Source organism: Petaurus breviceps, unplaced genomic scaffold (assembly GCF_028583685.1).
Source record: "Petaurus breviceps papuanus isolate PSGF00001 unplaced genomic scaffold, PetGlider_PUasm1.0 37, whole genome shotgun sequence".
Taxonomy (NCBI): domain Eukaryota; kingdom Metazoa; phylum Chordata; class Mammalia; order Diprotodontia; family Petauridae; genus Petaurus; species Petaurus breviceps.
In genome coordinates this window covers 37,529,086-37,553,686 of record NW_027186296.1, presented here as the reverse complement: position 1 = coordinate 37,553,686, position 24,601 = coordinate 37,529,086, and the positions used below count along the sequence as shown (strand labels likewise).

The window sequence follows — 24,601 nt, the reverse complement described above, 5'->3', positions numbered from 1 at the left end:
AAAGCTAACACAGCAGGAATCTTCTTCAGCTTCTGAAATAAATCACCTCCTCTCCCTGTTCTATTAGATTAGGACCACCCAGGTCCTGACTCCTACATTTTTATAGTTGATATATTATTTGGGTGGTAATAACAATGATAATTGACCCTGAGCAAATAGTTATACTGAAAAATTCCCCAGTATTTGGGGGGGAGGGGGAATAGGGAGAGGTGGAGTTAAGGAGAGGGCACGTGGATTAAGTCTGAAAAGATTGCTTGGCAGATTGTCTAGTTACCAGAAGTGTCTAGTTACACTTCTAGAGGGAAAACTGCCTGAAAATTCTCTAATTTACTTTTCTTTTCCTGCATGGACAGTAATGGCCTTAGAATACTTTCTTGTTTACTAGAAAGTACAACAGTTGAATTCAGTTTAATCATAGCATCCCAGTCAGTTTGGTGCACTAATAAAAACTTGGGTGATTCAAACCTGTTTTTAAGGAATAATTTCATTTCACAAATATTTGTTGAGCTTTGACACTGGTAGTTCTAAAGACAATATTAAGATGTTTGTTTTTCAGGAGCTTACAATCCATTTGGGGAGATGAGATATTCATAAGTGAAACAATTAAGAAATATTGTGAGGCAGGGCCAGTCAGTGATGAAGGCCCAATCAGTAATGTAGATAGAAGTGCTTTAGGAATGTTGAGAAAGAGAAGATTCATACAGGCTGGGAATAGTAAGTTAAGGGAGGCTTCTGGCTTTGTGGACTTAGAGGACAGGGAAGTAGGCCTGTGGACCTTGGAAGTTGTGTACTGTTTTCATTGGTTGAGAGGAATGAGGGTTTTACAGGCAGGGTAAGCAGCATGAACAAAAGTTTAAAATACTTGAGAATAAACATGGTATGTTCAATGGAGAGGCCTGTTTGGCTAGAGTGAAGATTCCTGCTTCCTAGTAGGTTGAGGTTAGAAAGGGAGGGCAGGGCCAGATTGTAGACTCTACCTCCCCATCTCTCACATCCACAACATCACTTACATTTGGACTTTTCTCTGCTCTCAGACAACCACCATCACTCTAGATCCTTAGATTATTGAAATGACCTCTTAATTGATCTCCCAACTTCCAGTTTTTACCTTTCCATGGCTCCCTATTTCTTCTGGGATAAAATGCAGTTCCTCAGCTTAGCATTTCAAGCCCTCTAGACTCTGGTTCTCTCACCCTTTCTATACTTACTTATAAAAATCTACTTCCCAGGCTCTTTCCCAGACTTGTCATTCCATCTGCCAGCTTCATACCTTTGTATAGACCTACAATTCAGCCCTTTCTCTCCTCCTCCTCACAACCCCTAGCTTCCTTTATATTTTAACCAAGGTGCTCTCCTGTAGAAAACTTTACCTACATTGCAGTCTTTCCTATCCCTTCCTCCATTAAAGTGTCAAATTATCTTGTATTTATTTAGATGTATATGGAATTTCCTTCCAGAAAATGATAAGCTCTTCAATACCCTTCCCTCTCTCCTGCCTACCCCCCAGTGAGAACCTCAATTCTTTGTAGAGAAAACTGAGGACTGTTTGACATGATCTCCATCTTTTTCAAATCCCTTGACATCATTCTCCCACTCATTCCTCTTCCCTTCCATGCCTGACACTGAGGTGGCTTTTTTCTCTCTATGTGTCCTTGATTTCATCCCTTCTTTCTTCTGCAGCAGATTGCAGCCTTAGTCACTGCTCCCTCTGCACCCAGTCTTCAACCTCTTTATCTGTTGGTTCCTTCCCTGTTGCCTTCTGACTTGTCCAAGTCTTTCCCATTTAAAAACTTTTACTAGATGCCACTGTTTCCTTAGGCTGTCAATCCTGGATCTCATCTTCCTTTTTCAGGTAAATTCTTAGAAAGGCTGTCTATACTGGCTCTCCCCACTTCTTTTACTCATTCTTCAGTCCTTTGCAGTTTGGCTTATGGCCTCATCACTCAACTGAAATGTCTCCCTCCAAAGCTACCAATTATTTCTTAGTTGCCAGCTTTGATTGTTTTTTCTCAGTGTTCATCCTTTTTGACCTCTCTGCTACATTGGGCCCTATTAACCATGCCTACCTCCCAGAATCTCTTCTCCTCTGGGTTTTCATGACTGTTCTCTGCTGGTCTGACTGCTTCGCTTCCCATCCACCCTTACCTGTGGTGTTGCCCCTAAAGCCTTGTCCTTTTGCCTTCTTGTCTTCTCTCTCAGTACTTTTTCTTCTGGTGACCTATTAGTATTCCCATGGGTTTAATTTATTATCTCTATGCTATTGATGCATATATTTATATATCTGTCCTTAGTCTCTTCCTTGAGCTTCAACACCACATCACCAGTTGACTTTCAAATGATATATCCTGGAGACATCTCAGACTTAGCATAGCTGAAACAAAATTCATCTTTTTCCTTTAATTCATCTCTCTTCAAAACTTGTATTCCTGTTAAAGTCACCCCTATCCTGCTAGTCACTAAGGTTTGTAACCTTGGCAGCTCATCCTTGGCTTCTCATTCTCCTTTAACCCACATATCTAGTCATTTGCCACATCTTGTTCTTTCTTCTACCTTCTTCCCATTCAACACAGCTATTGTATTAGTCCAGGACTTCATTACCTCTGTCCTATATTATTGCCAACAGCCTCCTAATTGATTTCCTCCTCAAGTCTGTCCTACTCTAAGCCATCCTTCATATTGCTGCCAAGGTGATGTTTTCTTTAGTGTAGATCTGACCATATATCACTCTCTAGTTAACTGCAGCGGTACTCTGTTAACTCAAATATAAACCCCTTTGTTTAGCTTTTTAAAACAGTCCATTATAATCTGGCCCCAGCCTATCTTTTCAGTCTCATTGGTCATTATTCCTTATCCCATACGGCTAAATTGGCCTTCTCTTTATTCCTCACACAGAATACTCCTATCTCCTTGCCTTTTTACTGGCCCTTCCTCTTCACCTATGTGTCAAAAAATCTCTTTCTTCCTTCAAGATTTAGTTCAGCCACCACATTCTAAATGAAATTTGTCCTGATCTCCTTAACTGCTAGTACCCTTCCTCTCTATTTAACTGATTTGTATTTATTCGCTATATTTATTTGGTCTATACTTATAGATGTCTTTGTTGTCTTCCCTGTTAAAATAGAAGCTCTTTGAGAGAAGAGATGGTTTTATCCTTTGTATGCTTTGATAGTCTTATTCTGACTTGTATGTGTTAATAATTGGTGCTTTAAAACATTTTTTATTTAGTATTTAATTTTTCCCCAGTTACATGTAAAAACAGTTTTTAACATTCGTTTTTTTTTTAACTTTGAGTTCCAAATTCTCTCTCTTCCTCCTTCCTTCCCCCACCCTCTCATTGAGAAGGCAAGCAATTTGATATAGTTATACATGTGTAATCATGCAAAACATTTCCATAATGGTCATGTTGTGAAAGAAAACATAGGAAAAAAACTCAAGAAAAATAAAGTTTTAAAAAATATGCTTCAATTTATATTCAGACACCATCAGTTCTTTGTCTGGGGATGGATAGCATCCTTCATCATAAGTCCTTCAGATCTGTCTTAGATCATTGTATTTCTGAGAATAACTAAGTCATTCACAGCTGATCATCTTACGATATTGCGTTACTTTTTATGTAGTAAATTTCACTTTACATCAGCTAATATACGTCTTTCCAGGTTTTTCTGAGAGCATCTGCTCATCATTTCCTATAGTACAATAATATTCCATCATAATCACATACCACTATTTGTTCAGCCATTCCCCCATTGATGGGCATCCCCTCAATTTCTAATTCTTTGACCACAGAAGAGCTGCTATAAATATTTTTGTACATATAGGTCCTTTTCCTCTTAAAAAAAAAATCTCTTTTAGGATATAGACCTAGAAGTGGTATTGGTAGGTCAAAGGGGTATGCATGGTTTTATAGCCCTTTGAGCATAGTTCCAAATTGCTCTACAGAATGGTTGAGTTAGTTCACAGCTCTACCAACAATGCATTAATGTCGCATTTTTACCACATCCCCTCCTACATTTGTCATTTACCTTTGCTGTCCTGTTGTAATTGGTGCTTAATAAAAACTTGATGATTGAATGAGAGTAGAGACTTGTTTGTTTTTTGTTTTTATATCCTTGATCCCCTAGCACAAGGCCGGGTGTGTAGGAGGCACTTAAGACAGGGATTAGATTGGAGAACATTGCTACCCAAATTCTTCTGCTACAGAAGTTTAGACTGTATCCTGTATATGGTGGAGACCTTTTACAGCTTAGCAAATGGGGGAGATGAAAATAACATTTTGGAAGATAACTGTGTTACTTGTTGTATCAGCAATGCCATGTTCACAATGCCTATAGAGATTACAAATATGCTGATATAATTATCCATTACAAAATACGTCATGTTTGCCATATGAGGAAATAAACTAGAAAATTTATTAAGATACCAAAAGACTGAGTCCCAAAACCAGAAAGTGAAAGCCATCAGAGTAGTAATGATATTGGCACAGGTAGATAAAGTAGAAAGCACCCACATTCTCAAGCCTTTAAAACAGAACAGGCTACCTCAGGCAAAGGTCCTCCTCTCCCCACTCACAGCAACCACCCAGCGTCCTGGAAGCGCGCTCCCAGCAGCTCCGGCCCCTGGCAGTCCTCAGCAGGAGTCCTTAGCAGAAAGTCCTTAGCAGTCCTAACTCAAAAAGGGCTTCGCACTGCCACTGCCTCTGCTGCTGCCGCCGTCACCACCACCGCCAGCCAACGCAGGAACGCTAGCTTGGCTTCCGCTTCCTCTTGCTCCGCCCCTTCCTGCTACACCAGCAAGTCCAACGGGGCATGGAAGATCTTTAAATCCCTAACCCTTACACTTGTGTGTAGTATAGACTGAGCCAGGTGTGGGGAAAGGACCAGGTCAGAGGCTGATCGACATATCTAAGTAGTGAAGTGTTGGAAACCTGAAGTAGCACCAGATAGATAGATTTGACAGGATTTGATTATTGGATATAGGTTATAAAGGATGAAAAAGATGAATGTTTCAAAGATAATTTAAAGGTTTCAAGCCTAAATGAGAGAATAGTGTCCACCTTCACAGAAGTGGGAAAGTTGGTGTGGGCAGCATTGGACTAGGAATCAGGAAGGTGACCCTAATCCCAGCACTGCCACTGGCCAGCTTAGGTGGTCATGGGCAAATTACTTACCCCTGGTGGGCCCCATTTTCTTCATCTGTAAAATAAGGAGATTAGACTAAGGTTCCTTCCTGTTTTAACATTCTATAATGAGTAATTTGGCCGTTTTTGATGAATTTTTGTTTGAAGTGATGGAGTAGAGCTCTGCTAATATGGAGATCAAGGTCAGATATAATAGATTTAAGAGTCATCATTGTAGAGGTAATAATTAGATGTGAGTCAGGTTCAAAAGAAAAGTTATAGGGAGAGGAGATGTGGCTGGCATTGGAGACTTTCTTTACCATGTGACTTATATACACCCTTGTGAGAAACCTTTACCTTGCTATAAAGGATGCTAATTTTTAAAAAGTAATATACAATGGATAACTGTATAGTTTGACTATGTGGTTTAATACTTGGTTACATATTGTCTTACAGTATTTCCTAATTATTTCATGTTTTACTTACCTTAACTCAAGTGATTGAGGAGAAAAAATTGTATTTATTATGTATGTATTTTATATGTATATATATGTATTACTGTATCCTCACAGTATCTAGAAAGAGAGACAGGAACAGAGCCACAGTTGTGAGATGTGTTTCAAAGGTAGAATCAATAGGATTTGGTAACTGAATGTGACAGGTAAGAGAGAAATAAAGAATCAAAGATAAATGTAGGATTTCATATGTGGTAGATTAAGTGAATATAAGTGAATCCAAAAGGAGAAAAAGGTTTAAGATGAAAGATAGTGAGCTTAGTTTAAGAAATCCTGGTGGGACATCTAGGCCGAGCTGCCCTGTAGCCAGTTGTAGGCGTAGCAAAACCCCCATAGTGGGGTCTGGACTGGAGATAGAGACTTGGGGAGCTTATCCACAGGAGCAGCTACAGGGTGTGAGAGTTAGACTGCCAATAGAGTGTAGAGAGAGAAAAAGGCCACAGAAAGATCATTGGAAAAGAATCTGTTGCCAGGCTTCCCTATTGCTTACTTTCTCAAGTTTAAGCTACCCTACCTGGCATGTAAGGCACCGTAATCTGTTCCTATCCTATCTGTACTACCTTATCTCCTGCTATTGTCTAATATACATACTTTGAGATGGTCTCACCATTGTCCCCCAGCATGCCATGCTCATTCTTGATGGAACATAAGCCCGTTGGGGTCAGGAACTGCAACATGTAAAAGAAAATAATGAAGAAATGAAAATAAATGCTGTGGAATTATAAGGACTGCCAATCTTGACCCCAGAGGAAGTATATAATGAATGTACTTTGTTCCTTTTGTCCATGAGGCTGGGAACACTACATATGGGATGTTGCATATGCTATTAGATACCATCCCTGTGGGTAGATTGGTTTTGCATAATAGTTTTTTTCTTTGTTTCACTTGTAGGTAAGAAGGTGGGGAGTGGTACATACCCAGAATTGACTATTATAAAAAACAAAAGGCATCAATAAAATGTAAATTCTATTCCTCTTTCTGAGGTTTTTGTTACATCAGTCCATGAGGTGTTTTAAAAACTTTTTATGACTTTATTTCACTATAACTGGCTTTGTAAGCCTATGTATTTTATTTTATACATTGAAGACATTGTCAGAAAGGGTCTGTCCATAGACTTCATCATACTGCCAAAAGGGTCTGATGACACAAAAAAGGTTAAGAATACCACCTTCAAAATCTGACTCAAATCTTAGCTCCCTAAGAAGAAGCCTTTCCTATGAATCCAGTCCAATTCCTCTTTTCTTCTCTGAGTACCTCTTGTACTGAGTCAACATCCCATTAATTAACACTTTTAATTATTCTCCTATCTTTCCAACTAGATTACCACCTTCTTGAGAATTGGAGGATCCTCCACAATATTCATATTTCTTCTGTATCACCCAAATAGATCTGCATTTTAGTAGAGTTAACTGGTTAATTGTAGGTAGAAGAAGGGTAGTTATGCATTAGAAGTGGGATTTGATTTTGTGATTCCTTAGGCCTGGATAATGTGTATATATTTTCAGTGTTTCTATCAAGTTGATTCCATATACTCTGTCAACCAGAATTCTTGTTTTCCTTTTTCACTGTGGAGAAATATGTGTAAACATTGTAAAATTAATGTTGCTTCAAAACCTAGATGTTGAAGCAAGACACAGATGTTGGGAATATGGGGGATGTTGTAAAACTATAGGTGATATATACAGGGTGGATATTTAAACCATTTCAGCTTAAAACTGTACTAAGATGTTTGAGACACTTTGTATATGGAGCCGACTCTATGGTCTCTTGTGGAACAGAATAGCCTGGGACTGTTACTGAACTCCTTGACTTTCAGTAGCATGGTGGAACATAAGGAAGCCTGAGCTGAGAGCTAGAATAACACTCTGCCTGCCTTGACTAAATGACATAATAAATGTGAAAGGGACTTTGAAAAGTGAAAAAGTGCTATCCCAGTAGAAAATTATATTTAGTAGTAGCAATAGCAGCAAAGAAAAGGTCTCTTACCAAAAGGGTCAGACAGTCTGGTTGATTTTCTTCTTCATATTTTTCAAAAAACAACAGATACTTTATCTCATTAACAATAATGTTTTTAAAAACAAAGCCAGTAGAGACAAGTTTCTGCTGGAATTAATGGATTCCTTCCTTTAGGTCTTCTAGTCCTGAGTCAATAGAGCTTATGAAAAAAGAATTCTTATTTATTTCTCAGAAGTTTCTGCTGGAAGACTGACTGGGTGGGGGGGATAACACAGAAGATCCATTTTTATTTCTGATAATTGATTTTATGAATGCCACTGAGGTCCTTGAGAGGCTGGAGTTCCTTTGAGCAGTGGTAATCACCTTGGGGTGGTCTGGCTTCTTCACTATTATATTTCCAGTTTTCTCTTTTTGTCTCTTTCCCTCATAGATGTCAAGCCATCCAACATCTTGGTGAACTCACGTGGGGAAATCAAGCTTTGTGACTTTGGCGTCAGTGGGCAGCTGATTGATTCCATGGCTAATTCTTTCGTGGGCACAAGGTCCTATATGTCGGTATGGACAGCTAGTTAATTTGCTTAGGCTTATGGCCTCTCCAGGGTTCTCCATCAGGAATAACAACTGATTATCCCCTGAGAAATCAGCGCACCATACTGAGTGAGAGCGTCCCTAATATTGGAAGTTCTTGGTTTGGGGGGTAGGATTGCTGCTTCCCAAACAGACCATAGAGTGAGGTTCCACAATTGCTGCCTTTGGGGACTTTGAAATATATTCAGGGAAAAAACACTTTAAAGAGTAAGATGAGAAAACACACGTACAAAGAGGATCTTTATTTAAGTTAGGTGTTTGATTAGGTGACTTCTGAGGTCCTTTCTGGCTCTAAGATCCATGAAATACATAAGCTATTATAATACACAATGGAACAGAATAAGCATCTACTACAAGTGGGTGAGAATTATTTAATCACAGTCTAATTTACCAGACCATCTGTAATGTAATGCCAAGCAAAGGCAACTTCCCAAGGTTCAAAATACCAGCATAGATGCTCTCCATTTTATTCAGTGACCAACCAAGAACAGAGAAGATCAAAACATGACATCATTCAAAGTACAGCATTTACTAAGTGTGATTAAATAATCTCCAAGTACTACCCCACCCCAGGACCTTCCACTCATTCAATCAATTACAAAGTCCCTGTTCTAAATACTACTCCACCCCTACACCTTCATTTAGTCCATCACAAAACCCCTCTTCTCAAATGGAGATTAGTTTCCAAACATAAGTAAAGTACATTCATTTGTTCAACCATAGAACACAAAAAGGTCAAAAGTCCCCCACCCCTGGATCACACTTGAATCTACCTCAGAGTTACATCAAGTTTAAGCACAGCACTTAATACCCAAATGGAGGTCTTTTCTTCATCTTGACAGGAAGCAAGTTCTCAGCAATCTTAGTTCCTGGGGAGACAAGGCTTAGCAAGGCCACAAGATACATTGCCAGTCCCTTCATTAATTCATCCTCTGTCTGCAGAACAGTCCTAGAACCCCTGAAAACATTAGCAAAACCCTCTCCCAGGATTTCTGTAAACATACAACAAGAAAATCCTTCTTCAGGGCTTCTGAACCAACAGAAAGGTTCCCAGACCCCTGCAACAACAGCACTGTCCTTCACCAGTGGACAGTATTCATTCTGTCTGCAAGACAGTCTCCAGACCCCTGCAACAACAGCACTGTCCTTCACCAGTGGACAGTATTCACTCTCTGTCTGCAGGACAGTCTCAGGGCTTCTTAACCAAAAGCCAGGTTCCAGGACTTCTTCAACAACAGGACTGTCTTTCACCAGTGGATAAATCTGGCAAAACAACATCAAAACCGACAAAGTACCAGCAAAACAGCCATGTCTCCTCAGTCCTTGGCAGCTCAGGGGGCAGGTCTCAAAAGTCCAGGGCAATTCAAAGTGGCCACCAGCAATTCTCTTAGTCTCTCTGCCTCCACGAGGGTGCTGCTTCCAGAAAGTTCTTCTGCCTCTCTCTTGTCTCTCCAAATCTATGTCACCTGCTCCTCCCAGTTCAGGACTCTCTTTTCACATCAACAAGTCCATCCCACAGGTGGGATTAACAAGCTCTGGGTTTTAACACAATCAATTTGAAAACCAAGCCAATACAGGGGAATCTTTAATTGCCATTACTATCACACCATCATACCTGCTCTCTTCTCATCCTGTCCCATTTTCAGCTCCTTAAAGTCTACCCTGTCTCTTATTCTCTGTTTCCTTGCTCCTTCATATCATCATGAAGAGGAAGCATCCAGCAGCTGTGCTGACTAGATCCAATCTCTGCTAGGCCTTTACTGTAGGAAGGCAATCCTTTTACTTTTCCCTAATAGATTCTTTTTTTAAAAATTAGTTTTTATTGATGTTGCCTCTTTTTTACATCCCACAGTTTCCCCCAGTATCCCTCCCCCCTCCCATAAAACCATCTCATATAACAAATGTTATTTTTAATGTCGCATTATATATTTTTTGCGAACATTTGTAAACATTGCCCAACTATCCATTTCCCAGTTTAAAATATTTTTCCATCTTTTTTTTAGATTTAAAAAAAGTTATGTTTTTATTTTCAGTTACAAATTTTCTCTCTTGCCCCACCCAATTATACATATGAAACCATGCAAAATATTTCTGCATTAGCCTTGTTCAGGGGTTGGGAAGGGAAGCAAGAGAAATAAAGAAAAAAACATGCTTCCTTATGTACTCTGAATCCATCAAAAGTGCTCCATTTGGAGATGAGTAGATAGCATTTTTAATCATGGGTCCTTTGGAATTCTGATGGATTATTACATTGATTAGAGCTACTAAGTCTTTCACAGTTGATTTTCTTTAAAATAATGCTCTTAAAATATACATTGTCCTCCTGGTTCTGCCCACTTCACTTTGCATCAGTTCATGAACATCTTCCCACGTTTTCCTGAAACTTAACTGCCTCATTATTTCTTATAGCACAATAGAATTCCATCACATTCATACACCATAATTTGTTCAGCCATTCCCCAATTGATGGGCTTCTCCTCAGTTTTCAATTCTTTGCCACCACAAAAACAGTTGCTTTAAATATTTTTGTACGAATGGGTCCTTCTTCCTTTTGTTTAATCTCCTTGAGGTATCGACTTAGTAGCAGTATTGCTGTGTTAAAAGGGAGGCACAGTGTAATAGTCTTTGGGCATAATGTCAAATTGTTTTCCTGAATGATTGGACAGGTTCATAACTCCACTTAACAGCATATTAGCATCCTGATTTTTCCTCATCCCCTCCAGCATTTATCATTTTCCTTTTCTGTCATCTTAGCTGTCTGATAGCTGCGAGGTGGTACCTCAGAGTTGTTTTAATATGCAATTCTCTTGTTATTAGTGATTTAGAGCAATTTTCATATGATCATTGATAGCTTTGATCTCTATCTGAAAGCTGCCTATTCATATCTTTATGACCATTTATTAATTGAGGAATGACACCTATTTTTATAAATTTTGCACAGTTCTCTATATATTTGAGAAATGAGACCTTTATCAGAGAAATTTGCTGCAAATCCCTCCCGCCCCAAGTTTCCTGCCTTTCTTCTAATTTTGGCTACATTGGTTTTGTTTGTGCAAAAACTTTAATTTTATGTAATCAAAATGATCAGTTTTACCTCCTGTGAACCTCTCTATCTCTTGTTTGGTCATGAGCACTTCTCCTATACATAGATCTGACAGGTAGTTTCTTCCATGCTTCCCTAATTTGCTTATGATATCACGTTTTATGTCCAAATCATGTACTCATTTTGAGTTTATCTTGGTATAGGGTGTGAGATGTTGGTCTGTGCCTACTTTCTGCCAGATTATTTTACAATTTTTCCAACAATTTTTGTCAAATAGTGAGATCTTGCCCCAATAGTTCTGATCTTTGGGTTTTTCAAATACTGGGCTATTATGTTTATTTGCTTCTATATATCATATACCTAATCCAGATCAATCACTCTGTTTCTTATCCAGCACCTAATTATTTTGATGACTATCACTTTCTAATATATCTTGAGATGTGGTACGGTCTCCTTCCTTCACAATTTTTTTTATTATTTCCTTGATAATCTTGACCTTTATTTCTTCCAAATGAATTGTCTGATTTTTTTTCTAGCTGTATAAAGTAATTCTTTCATAATTTGATTAGCATGGAATTGAATAAATTAATTTAGGTAGTATCATTTTTATTATATTGGCTCTGCCTATCCATGAGTGATTAATGTTTCTCCATTGTCAAGGTACACATCTGGCAAGTTACCAGTGTCAAAGGCTGGTCTGAGGTTTTCTGCTGGTCCACTGAGCTAGACTGGAGCAAATCAGAATAGTGAGGTTAGGAAGAACAATGAATCAGAGTTGGGAGGAACCAATCAGGACTAGGAGAGCAGAGTATTTTAGTTTGAGAAGATAGCCAGAGGTCAGAATGTTGAAGGTCATTAAAGGAGGAACAGAACAGGAATACGTCAGTGGGTAGTAGCAGAGAAAGGACTGAGTCAAGCCTGCTTTTTACTTAGTCATAGAAACTTGTGTCTTTCTTGTTTAAGTGAGATCTCTTCCATGAATTGGGACCAGGAAGTTTTTAAAACAAAAATCAAAGATCAATACCTGTCTATAGAAAGGAGAATGTGGGTAGTGTGAGCATAGATAGTTCTTAATAGTAATCTTTGGTCCCTAGGGTTAACACTTCCCCTCACTAGGACTAGGCTATTTCATAAGATTCTTTTTCATGATGACAGTGACATTTCTCTCTCTCCCTTCTGTCTAATACAGCCAGAAAGACTCCAGGGAACTCACTACTCAGTGCAGTCGGACATCTGGAGCATGGGGCTTTCTTTGGTGGAGATGGCAATTGGACGATATCCCATTCCACCACCAGATTCCAAGGAGCTGGAATTGATGTTTGGCTGTCCAATGGAGGGAGATGTTCCTGAGACGTCACCAAGGCCAAGAACTCCTGGGAGGCCTCTCAGCTGTAGGTTTCCCAGAAGTAGATGCTCAGAATTAGAGACTCTCTAACTGACTTTGGCCTCATTTTGATAACTCAGCAAACATACTAAATGTTTATTTCTATACTAGGTGTCATTGCAGCCACTGCAAAGACAGTGGTTGAGAGGCAAAGATAAATGTTACATTCCTATCACATCAAGGCTGTCAGCAGTGACAGGCTAAGCTCATAGGATCACAGAGCTGGAAGGGGCCTTGCAGTCCCTCTATTTATGAGAACAGGAGGCAGTGTGGCAGAGCAAGGAGTACTGACTTTGAGTCAGATCTAACTTTTTATGGATCATAAATGAACCCGATGTTAAGGACGGTTCTGTCCTATCAGAAGCTTCTTCATTTACTTTTTGCCAGACCAGTCACAAATCCCAGAGCTATACTGAGATCTCCTGGTTTGATGGGATTGATATAATCCCTGTTTTCAGGAGGGCAGTCCTTCATGAACCCCAGGGCTTGTATGTGACTAGAATGGTGTAAAGAGGTCATAGTTGAAGCTAGTTTCTCTGACCCTGGAAGTACAGGTGGCCATGAGCTCCTACATCTGATAAGAATGGTCCTGGATGAGAAAATAAGTAGTCTGTTTGACAACTAGGGAGGGCTGTTGTCTTCAGTTCACTAAAAGTCTTTCCCCCTGTTACAAAGCAAACACCATGGTGCCCCCCCAGGGGGATTTGTTACACAGTAATAAAGTGACTTCATCTAATAAACCCATTTTTTCTTTCTAAAATTTGCAGCTTATGGAATGGATAGCCGACCACCTATGGCAATTTTTGAGCTGCTGGATTACATAGTCAATGAGGTAAGCACAGCATGATTTCCATGGAGGCAAAGGACAAAATAACTGCTGGATGAATAGTGAGTTATTGAGATGTCTGGGGCAGGCTGAAGTTCTTCTACTTAGCAGTCTTGACTTGGTTCATGAATAATTATTTTGGAACTAATTAGACTCTTTGGAGATAATTCAATGGTAGTGTCTTATAAAACATATATCATCTGGAGTGGCCTCAGAGATTCCCAGTCCGTTTCTCCAGACCATACAGCAGAGCCAAGAGTTAAAGCCCAGCTGTACCCGACGCAGCCTCCAGGAAGATATCCAGAGGTGCTCCATAAAGATAGGATAGCTAGAATGGGACCCAATCATGTAGGCCTAACATGTCAATAACTTAAACTTTATGCAGAAGTTCTGGCCACCCTGAATGAAAGGGAACTTGAATCTAGAAACGCTGTTTATTGGTTTCTTTCTTTCTTTTGACCATTCTTTTCTCCCCTGGACAAAAGAGACAGTTCATGATGACTGATCTTTGTTCTATGCACCTATCTTTCTGTGCTGGGCTTCACCCCCAAACTCAGTTTGGATTTGTGCCCTTGCTTTAGTCTTTCCTGGCTAATAATCATGCTCTCATTGCAGTGACACTATATTTCATCATGTACTGAACTTTGTGTTTAGTGGTTTTTGTTGTTCAGTTGTTTGGGTCATGTCTGACTCTTCATGACCCCATTTGGGGGTTTCTTGACAAAGATACTGGAATGATTTGCCATTTCCTTTTCCAGCTCATTTTACAGATGAGGAAACTGAGGCAAACAGGGTTAAGTGATTCGCTTGGGGTCACATAGCTAGTATGTATCTGAGACCAGGTTTATACTCAGGTCTTTCTTACCTCCAGGCCTGGCACTGTTTATCCACTGTACCACTTAGCTGCCCCTAGCTGAAGCATGGGGCTTTCTTTGCTGGAGATGGCAGTTGGATAATATCCCATCCCACCACCAGATTCCAAGGAGCTAGAACTGATGTTTTCTGTCCAGTGGAGGGAGATGCTGTTAGATACATATTAAAATGCATTTACTCTGTGATTCTGTCTTCTGACTGAGTCTATAATGGTTTTGAACTGATCTGTCACCATGAAAGCACTGATGTATGTTCCCTCCCAAACTCCTGTCCCATTTGTCTTATTTAGTAACTATAAGCACTGGCACCTGATAGGCATTCAAGGGAAGAGGGTGGAAAAATGGGGAAAAAACAAAGAAACCACTAGTGTTTTAATTTTCAATCTCATCACATTATCTTCCATTCTTTAAGTGTTGATTAGATCAGGGCTGTCCTATTCCCTATATGTCTAGAACAGGGGTAGGGAACCTGCAGCCTTGAGACCACATGTGGCCTTATATGTCCTTGACTTTGACCTTTTGACTGAGTCCAAATTTTACAGAACAGGTTCTTTTATTAAGGGGATTTGTTTGGGATTCGCCGAAAAGGGTGCACTTGAGGACTTTAGGGCCTCAGATTGCCCACCTGAGTTATCTTAGAGTTTTCTTCCACATTGAGGCTCAAGAAATGAAATTCATGAGCTATGCTAATAGGGTCTGAGCTCTGAATAACAGAATTCTTTGGAGAATTCCAAACCCTTCTTTTGCCTTTGTTCTTCAGCATTTTTCCCTTTCAAGTCCTAATGGAGCTCTTACCAAGACTGATAGGATTTTTCACAAGGATGATACTTTTAAAAAAAGTAATAGTGAAAATTCACTTATACAAAACTCTTGCCCAGCTAAAAGTGTTGATTCATTTGTGCTAAACTTTGAGAAGAGAGATAAATTAGAAGGGAATTAATTGTTATCAGTACTTTATTTAGAAATGTGATGTTTTAAGAAGTTCGAGAGACATGGTTTCTGGGTAGTCATTTTATTACTAATGCTAGCATATTATTAATAAAATAGAGTCAGTGACACTATCAAATGCCCAAGACCCCTCATGGAATTCACTCCATGCTTATATGCCCTTAGAAGGGTGGGTATTCCTGAGGGTGGCAGTTGACTCTCTGTTTAGTTGACAAATAGTGAGATAGAATATAAATATTATAATCAGGGGTGGGCCTATTCTGATGAGGGGCTAAGGGTGACTTTGATCATGTCATTTACTTCCAAATCACCCTCTGCCTCCTGGCAGTTTAATGAAATAATTTACCTCCACTCAAACCTGAGAAGGGCACATTGGGCCTCTCTACCTAGGTGGGGTCTGAACCAGATTGTTAAGAAAGTTAATCCAATCTCATCATTAGTAGTGTCCTTCAAAGACTGAACAATCTGCAGACTTCGGAAAAGATCCTGGTCCTAATTCAGTAATTGATTATTAATAACCACTTCTCTCAGAAAACAACTTTCTGGGTGTGTCCTAGGCTAGTGCTTCTTCAGCCTAATCCCTTACATCCCACAGGCCTGGGCAGTGGTGGGGATACCTCTTTCCCTTGACCGACTGAGCTAACCAGGGACGACACATATCAGTCATTGGACTATACTGAGACTGGACAGAATTGTCAGTCTTAGTAGAGACGTTTTCAGCAATAAGAATCAAAACAGTTTTCTGGTTTACTTTCCTAAAGGTTAAAATTCACTATACAATCTCCTTCCCCCTAGCTCACTGAGCATTTTGTCACTAGATGTTTTACTGTAAATACCTTATGTTTGTTGAACATGCTTAACATTTCATATCCTTTTTTCTCCTGGCAGAAGTGCTAAAAAAGCAATTAAATGACAAAAAATTAGGTAATATAGAAGGAAAAAAAAGGATTAAAATCAAAGGCCTGGTTAACCCTTAGCCTGAGTAATATACTTCTCACTATAAATTGTCAATCTAGCAACAATTTTTTTAAAAATAGTGCCTCTTGTGATTCCAGCACTTCTCTTTGTTTCCTCTTCTCTGCTCCCAGTCCCACAAAAGCCCTACCACAGGTATGAAAGAAAGAGGATCATGTAGTGGAAAAAATGTCAGAGTAGAAAGACATCTTAGTTCCAATCTTGTCTACATATATTTTCTAGCCGTAAGACCACAGATGAGTTGATCTCTTTGGGACTTAGTTTTTCTTCTTAATCAATAATAATTTATTGTTCAGTTGTTTCAGTCATGTCCAATTCTTTGTGACCTCATTTGGAGTTTTCTTGGCAAAGATACTGGAGTGGTTTGCTATTTCCTTCTTCAGCTCATTTGATAGATGACAAACTAAGGTAAATAGGGTTAAGTGACTTACTCAGGGTCACACAGCTAGTAAGTGCTGAAGTTAGATTTAAACTCAGGAAGATGAGGCTTCCTGACTCTTCAAATTACTCCCCTTTCCAGCTGCAGTAGCCACTACTACCCCCTGGTCAACCTTCTAACTCCTTTTTCTTCCTCCTCCTCCTCCTCCTCTTCCTTCCCCTGCCCCCCCCCCCCCCCTTTCCCCCGGATCCTAGTAGTCTTTCCTCTAAGCTGGTTTATCTCTGGCCAGAAGCCTGTCCTGATTACCTCTAGTTATTGTTCAGCTTTTCCTCAGATTACCTTTTTGTCTCCCCAAGTAAAACCTAATCTCATGCAAGGTAGAGATTGTTTCATTTTCTTTGTATCCCCAGCACCTCACACAGAGTCTTGCTCCTAGTGTGTTTTGCATTAGTCAGTAAACATTTATTAAGCACCAGCTGTGTGCCAGGCCCAGTACTAAATGCTGGGGATTCAAACAAGAGTAACGGTCTCCACCCTCCTGGTGTTTAACAACTCTTTGGGAAGACTAAAGGAAGGGTGGGGGGGTCAGCAAGGGACTTTGGGAGGAGCTCAGGGCTCTACCCTCCAGCCTTGCAGTCAGAGGAGAGAGGCAACTGAGGGGGCTAAGGAGTTGTTGAGTGGTAGAATTGAATCAGTCTCTGAGGTGAGCTTATCCTGGGGGGAGGCATGATGTTCCCGCAGTTGAAACCAAGCAGAGCAGCTGATGCTAAGTGAATTTATTAATAAATATTTGTTGAAATGAGTTAGCTAAATTTCATTTGAATTTCTCTGAAGGCTCCATTTTCACCTTCAGTACTTTTTGCAGTTTTGGTGAGCTTATACCCTTAATAGTCTTCAATATTCCTTCCTCTCTGCATTGTTTTACATGTGGGCATGTACTTGAAGCTATTGTTGTAGCCCTTGGCTGCCATGTTTCTCCATGTCAAGGTTCAACTCAGTTAATGGTTTGAAGTAGTTTCTGTTTTCTTTAAACATTTCTGAGAAATCATAATATCTTTATAATCATGTCTCTTTTTAGAGTGTTGACCTGAAAGTTTGGTTGAAGGAGACAAACAGGCTAGATGATAAATAAATTCATGTTGTTTATTCCCTTAGAGCTAGCAGAATACATTCATGTATGGAGCTAGATAAAATCTGACAGTCTAACAAAAGGAATGAGAAGGCTTAAATACATTTTAGAACAATCGCAACTCAGGGTCTCTATGGTCACTCAAATTTGTGATCTCCATATATGTCTAGGCATATTATGAGAAAGGAATTTTCTTAACTAAATAGGTGGTAAATACAGTAAGATAAGAGTTGACAAAGTGTCAATTGAAATTATGACCCAGGATATCCGTGTTTTCCTTATCATTAACATGACATAACATAGCAGATGTCCGTAAAATATTAAGATAAGAAAAAGTCCTATTATTCAAGGTAGTGTCTCTGGTTAAAGGTCTCATCCTTAATGGTCATAAACAGAAAAAAATGCTCTTAAGTCAGCCTCATCTGACCTTATTGACATAGGAAGAGGTATTCTCTGAGTTCATTCAGAGAACAAAGAAGCTGTTAGGTTCAGGCTCTTAGTGGTTGATTAGTTCAGGCTTTGGCCCTTATTAGGGTTCAAATTGATATTAAATGATTGTCAAGAGACAACAGCTTGTTCAGACAGATTGCATGGGAGCTGTTGTAACCATATCCAGTATTATCTTCTGTACATCTTTTTATTTGGAATTTATTTTATCCTTTGCCATAACTAGGTGATCTGAAGGCATTCTAACAATTAATTCTGAAGTTGTGAATCTGTAACTGGTCATTTCCTTTCCTTTAAAGGTAAAAGCAGTTTCTTTTTTGTTAGGGGTCAGTTATAATTGTTCTGGGCTTTCCAAGTCCTACATTTTTTTTTTTTACTTCTTAGGAATGTATTCTTTATGTACAGGTATAGCATTTCTGAGTAATCTTCTAATCTTTTTCATTTCTTGATCCTGATTTTCAACTTATCTTCCACATGCCCATTTTCAAGTTAAAGTCACCACAGATAAAATATGTGTATTTTCTTAGCTTGAATGATCTGGTCATATAATCTGTAGAATTTCTGTGCTTCTTCATCCTTTGAAATAGATGGTTGATCAGCAGTCATTTATAACCTGCTGTTATCTTGATGGTGATATTGTTTTGTTACATTCATTGTGAGCCCTATGAGGTGAAGTGACTGAATGTCCCATTATTGTGTTACTTATTGCCTTTGTCCACATAATGAAACCAACTGTTTTAGTCACGTTTCCAAGGAGAGCCTGTAAGCTTTCCTCTCATTTCGTAGCTGCGTGTTCTTTATATCTTCTGGTTTCTTTTATAATGAGAATGCTAATGTGGATGGAGTCCCATTTGTACAGTAGGATGTTGACTTACCTTTCTGGGATCATAGATTTCAAGGGAAGTTAGAGCTAGTCTGGTTTGTTTACAGATGAGGACACTGAGCCCCAGGGTCACGCAGCTCCTGAGAGTCTGAGGCTAGATTAAGATTTAAGTCTTTCTGACTCCCTGATCTAACCACCACTCTATCTAGTACACCACACTGCTTGCTGAGCATTAGACAAAGGCTGAATGTTATCAGTAGCTTCCTCTTTGTACTTGGTAATTCTTAGCAACCACTTCTTCCTTTTTTTCCCATCACTCTCTCATTATTACTATAGGCATTTTGCATTTTTGTCCCATTTTGTCTGTTGCCATCACCAAATAAAGTTATTACCTGGTGACAAGACTTCTGGTGATGAAGCATCCATATTTAAACTGGTCTTTGAACAGAAGCTACATAATTTGTTACCATGTCTGTGCTAATCCTTTCCATCTTGCAGACTATGACAGCATGTACTCTGGCATAACCTTAGACAGCCCACATTACTTGCATGCCATAGTGAGGCATTAGAGTAGATTATTGAAGTTATTTAGTAAGTATGGAAAGAGGCAAATGAATGATTCATAGGTGAGAGGGAGCACTTGAGTAGTTGGAGAAGATTCTATGGCGTAAGTGGGACTTGAGCTACCAGGAGTGTGAAACCTGCATTCTTAAGTCCTCATGTGGCCCTCTAGGTCCTTAGGCGTGGCCCTTTGACTGAATCCATACTTCCTAGAACAAATCCTCTTAATAAAAGGAATTGTTCTGTAAAACTTGGACTTAGTCAAAAGGCTGTACCCAAGGACCTAGAGGGCCATGTGTGGCCTCACGGCCATAGGTTTCCCACCTGTGAGCTAGACTTTGAAAAATAGGTTATGGATGAGGTAGAAGGGAGAGAAAGGCATCTTGGGGAATAACAAAGCAATATGGACCAGTCTGGCCATAGAAATTGTGAGAGAGAAGACTGAAAGGCAGGATGGGACCAGACTGGGATTTGATTCGATGTAACTAGGATAATTTTAGGAAATTTTATAAAGAAAAGTCTTCTTTCCTTAGTTATTGATAAGGAAAAAATGGCTTTGGGGCATATAGTATCTCTTTTTTTTTTCTTTTTGGCTTTTTGGAGGGGGGAAGGTAGGGCAATTTGGGGTTAAGTGACTTGCCCAAGGTCACATGGCTAGTTTTTGTGTTAAGTGTCTGAGGCCAGATTTGAACTCAGGTCCTTCTGACTCCAGGGCTGGTGCTCTATTCACTGTGCCACCAAGCCACCCCATTATCTCTGATAATAAGATTCTAGTCCTGCTTGCTTATGTTGGAAGAGATTGTAAAGTCCTTGCTTCAGTCTGGTCATTCCTAAAAACAATAATGGGCAAAGATCTTGTCTGAATATGATAATCTTCATGGAGATCAGAAAAGGTTCTTTCCCTGTAAGGACCTCTTTCCTAGAGTGTTTGGCTAGTATTCTTCTAAATCATTCCCTTCATAGAATTAATGTTTGATTGCTTTTTTGTTTATATTAACTGTCCTCTTCCCATATAGACACATATCTTTTAAGAAACTTTCTTACATGGTTAGAACCCTTGAAAAGGATGTGGCTTCCCTTCTGTCACTGATTGGCAAATTAGGTCAAAATCACCATTAATTGCCATGTAACCTTGGGCAAGTTACTTAACCCCAATTGCCCTCCAAAAGGCAAAAAAAAAATAAAATCACCATTAATTGCTAAATACCTTCCCACCAAGTATGGGAAGTAGAGTACCTGATTCCTACAAGATAGACAGTCTTAGTGTCATCACACCAACAGTAGATCTTAAGAACCAGGGAAACTGAACAGTGTCCTACCTTTGTATTAATAGCTCAGGGGCAAGCCTGTCCTAAGGCAGAGGGATAGAAGAGATAATTTGCTAAGGACCAGCTTGTGGGAGGGCTCAGTGACCACTCTAGAGAGTTTGGTCTGATGTTGTGTCTTGTCTTTCAGCCTCCTCCCAAGTTGCCCAGTGGAGTCTTTAGTCTGGAATTTCAAGATTTTGTGAATAAATGGTAAGTTGACTTCTTATTCTTAGAAAGTATATCCTAAAGAATTTGACTTTCAATATTGGACTATATTCCTCTCCAGATTTGGCTTTTCTGGTGGTAACCCATCAGAGCTTTTCCCCTCAGAACATCTTTGGTTATTCTCCCAGGGGCTCCTGGGTTATGTAAGATATGGGTTACAGAACTTCTGTAAGATAAGCAAACTGCGCATTACATTGAGCTTAATAACTTGTCCTTTGGGGGTTAATTTCATAGAGACTAGTACATTTTTTTTAATCTGCAAAGAAAAATAATTTTCATTTGCTTTCTTTTAAGCTTAATAAAAAACCCAGCAGAGAGAGCCGATTTGAAGCAACTTATGGTAAGTAAAATCTTTCTCATCTTTTTTTTTTAATACTTTATTAACTTCTGATTTACATCATCCATTTCTGCCAGATTTTGAGTTACAAATTTTCTCCCCATTTCTCCCCCACCCACCGCCCCAAAATAGCAGTCCCACAAGATATCCCCTCCTCCAGTCTGCTCTCTCCCACATTTTCCCCCCATACCCCTTTCCACTTTTCCAGTGGATCTCTATGCCTCAGTGCCTGCACATCCCATTTCCCAATTACATGTAAGATGGTATTAATAGTATATATATATACATATACATATTTGAATATTTGATTTCAAAACTTTCAATTTCAGATTCATTCCCCTCCTTCCCTGTCACCCATCCCTACTGGGAAGATACGCAGTTCAGTATAGGTTGCACATGTGTGGCTAATGCAAAACAATAACATAACATTGTAAAAGACTGACTACACTTCCCTCCCTTCCATCCCACCTCCCACTTGTTCTATTCTCCACTTTGATCCAGTCTATTTTCAAAAGTGAGTGCTTCCAACCTCCCTCCCCCCCAGCCTACCCTCCCTTCTATCATCCCCCCCTCTCATCCCCTTCCCCCCCCATTCTCCTGGAGGGTGAGATACCCTATTTAGTGTGTATTTCACTCCCTCCTCAAGCCAAATTCAATGGGAATAAGTTGGTAAGTAAAATGTTAATAGATTTCTCACTTATACTGTCACTACCCCTTAGGAAGTATAGGGTCAGGACAAATTGTATGGTTGTGGCCTATTACTCAATATTTGGATATGGGTAGAATCCAAAATAAATTAATGATAATCACAATATTGAAGGACAAAAAAGATTGTCAAAGGTTAATATTGCAACCTGAAAGATGGTCTCATCTACTTCCTGCTGATGGTGGGGAGTTTTATGACACATAAACCTCTAGTCTTTTTTTGAGGCCAGTCCATTCATAGCCATTCATCCCTTCACCTCCCTTAGCCATTACCCACCCAACTAGTAGCAGTGGGTGGGAGACCCACGAAGCTTGAACAAGCTCAAATTTATCATCTTGACTGTTGTGTTCCTTTTGAATCTTATTTTTCTTGATTAAAAATAATTTTTCTCATTCCGAACTTAACAAGTACTTAACTTAAAATGAGACATTTCTATATACGTTGTAGAACAGGATAGGATTATACAGGAAATTGTCAATCTCTGTTACAGAGTTTGCTTTTCTTTTAAAGTATATAGTCAGTTCAAATATGTACCTTTCAAAACTGTCCTGCTTATTTGTAATTTCCTTCTGTTCTCATTTTGGAGAGATAACCCTTTCCCTGTACCTCCTTTCCATCATCCCACCTTTAATAAAGATCTCTCTATGTAAATAAAAAGAAAGAAAAAGTATTTGTAACAGATATGCATAGTTAAACAAAACAAATCCTCTTATTTCTGCATCCAGAAATGAAATATCTTACTATGCAACTTAAATCCACCTCTTTATCAGGAAGTGGGCAGCATGCTTTATTATTAGTCCTTTGGAATCACGGTGGTTCATTACATTGATCAAAGTCGGTCACATTCGTAAGTCTTTCAGAACTATTTGTCTTTACAATGCTGTATTATTTTAAAATATTTAACAAATCAGTAAATTATTCTGACTCTATTCATTTTACTCTGCATCAGTTCCTACAAGTCTTCCCAGATTTCTTAGAAACCATCCCTTTCATCATTAATTATGGTACAGAAATTGTTTATTATATTCATATACCATAGTTGGTTGTGCCATTCCCCAATTCACAGACACCCCCTTAATGGATTCTGTATCTTTACTATATCAAAAAGAGATAATACATGTATTTTCACATATACTGAATCTGATCTTTTAATATTGTTCTAATGTTGCTTCTTCACATTTTCTCACATATAGGTTCATACTTTTATCAAGAGGTCTGATGCCGAGGAAGTTGATTTTGCAGGCTGGCTCTGCTCCACCATAGGCCTTAACCAGCCTAGCACACCAACTCATGCTGCTGGTGTCTAAAGTGTTTCTTTGGGAAGCTGGAGAAAGGCCACTCCCTTACCCTATTGTGCAAAATGATGCTACCTTAGGTCCTATTTCTCATGCTTGTCTCTGTTCAGATGTGCATTTTACCCTGTGAAGAAGGATGAAGAACATAGCATGTGCCAAATTCTGTTCATTTTGTTTTTTTTAAATTTATGATTACTCTCTTGGAATTGGCTTTGCATTGGGGGCTTCTTGTTTGTGTTAATGACCCCCAAAAAGTGTGCAATGTTGAGTTAGTGAAATTTTGACCACAGTGGATATTCTTTGCATCACTGCTCTTTCAGCCACAGCTGGCTGGCCTTGTGATTTTTTTTTTTGGGGGGGGGGTATCTTTTGACACTTGGTACTTCATTCTCTCCGGGCTTTTTATCCTCTTTTCCTGAAAGTGGAAGGGAGGCGCCTTGAGATGTCCTTCACAAGCAGTGCATGGGAAGCATGCTTTTGCTGCTATGAAAACAAGCATTAGAAAGTGGATGTCACGGTGTTGTAAATTTTTTGCTCTCTGTGTAGAATCCAGCTGTTTTCACCTAAATCAAGTCAGAGCCCCGCACTGCCATAATAGCCAGGGCTTCATCAGTCTACTGTGAGGACTTAGAGACTTGTGGCTATATTTCTATATTTATTTTTAAAATATTCTCTGTAGGATATTCAGAGTTGTTCGGTGATGTATGTCTCTTAATTTTTGACTGGTATTTCTAAAACAGTGGGTTTATTTTTCGAATGTCACCAATGGATCAAGTCAGTAAAGTTCATCAGATTTTTCTTCCTCCTAATCTAATTACAGAATATATTGTAAAACAGCTGTGTGTATAGTGCCTAAAAATTGTATGGAGATCCTTTTAACCATTTTATTTTCAAATGTTTAACAAATCTAATCTCTTATTCTAATAAATATATCATCAAGTTTAAGAGTTGAAAAGTAGTGATTTCTGTGTAAATTACCTCAGGTGGTGATGTTATTTTACAGGAAAATGGTCATTTTGGTTTCTTAAACCTAGCTAAGCGTTTTTATGTGGGAAGGTGGGTGAAAATAGGAAGCATTGCAAAAAGTTAATACTGGACCAAGAAACAGCTTGCAACTTGATGCTTTTGATTAGTGTGTCTTTGGATGCCTTCCTGTCATTTTATACTAG

The 24,601-nt window shown here is 39.2% G+C and overlaps 1 protein-coding gene across 3 annotated transcripts in view; it reads left to right on the top strand.

The window, feature by feature from the left end:
• Positions 1–24,377, top strand: part of MAP2K1 (mitogen-activated protein kinase kinase 1) — a 119,516-nt gene extending 95,139 nt beyond the window's left edge. For all 3 annotated transcript variants that reach the window (XM_069098248.1, XM_069098246.1, XM_069098247.1), the window contains exons 6-11: positions 8,018–8,142; positions 12,408–12,609; positions 13,370–13,434; positions 21,018–21,079; positions 21,389–21,434; positions 23,331–24,377. In XM_069098248.1, the coding sequence (XP_068954349.1) occupies positions 8,018–8,142; positions 12,408–12,609; positions 13,370–13,434; positions 21,018–21,079; positions 21,389–21,434; positions 23,331–23,444 (614 nt within the window). In that variant the 3' untranslated portion in view covers positions 23,445–24,377. The remainder of the gene's footprint in view (positions 1–8,017; positions 8,143–12,407; positions 12,610–13,369; positions 13,435–21,017; positions 21,080–21,388; positions 21,435–23,330) is intronic.
• Positions 24,378–24,601: the final 224 nt, after the last annotated feature.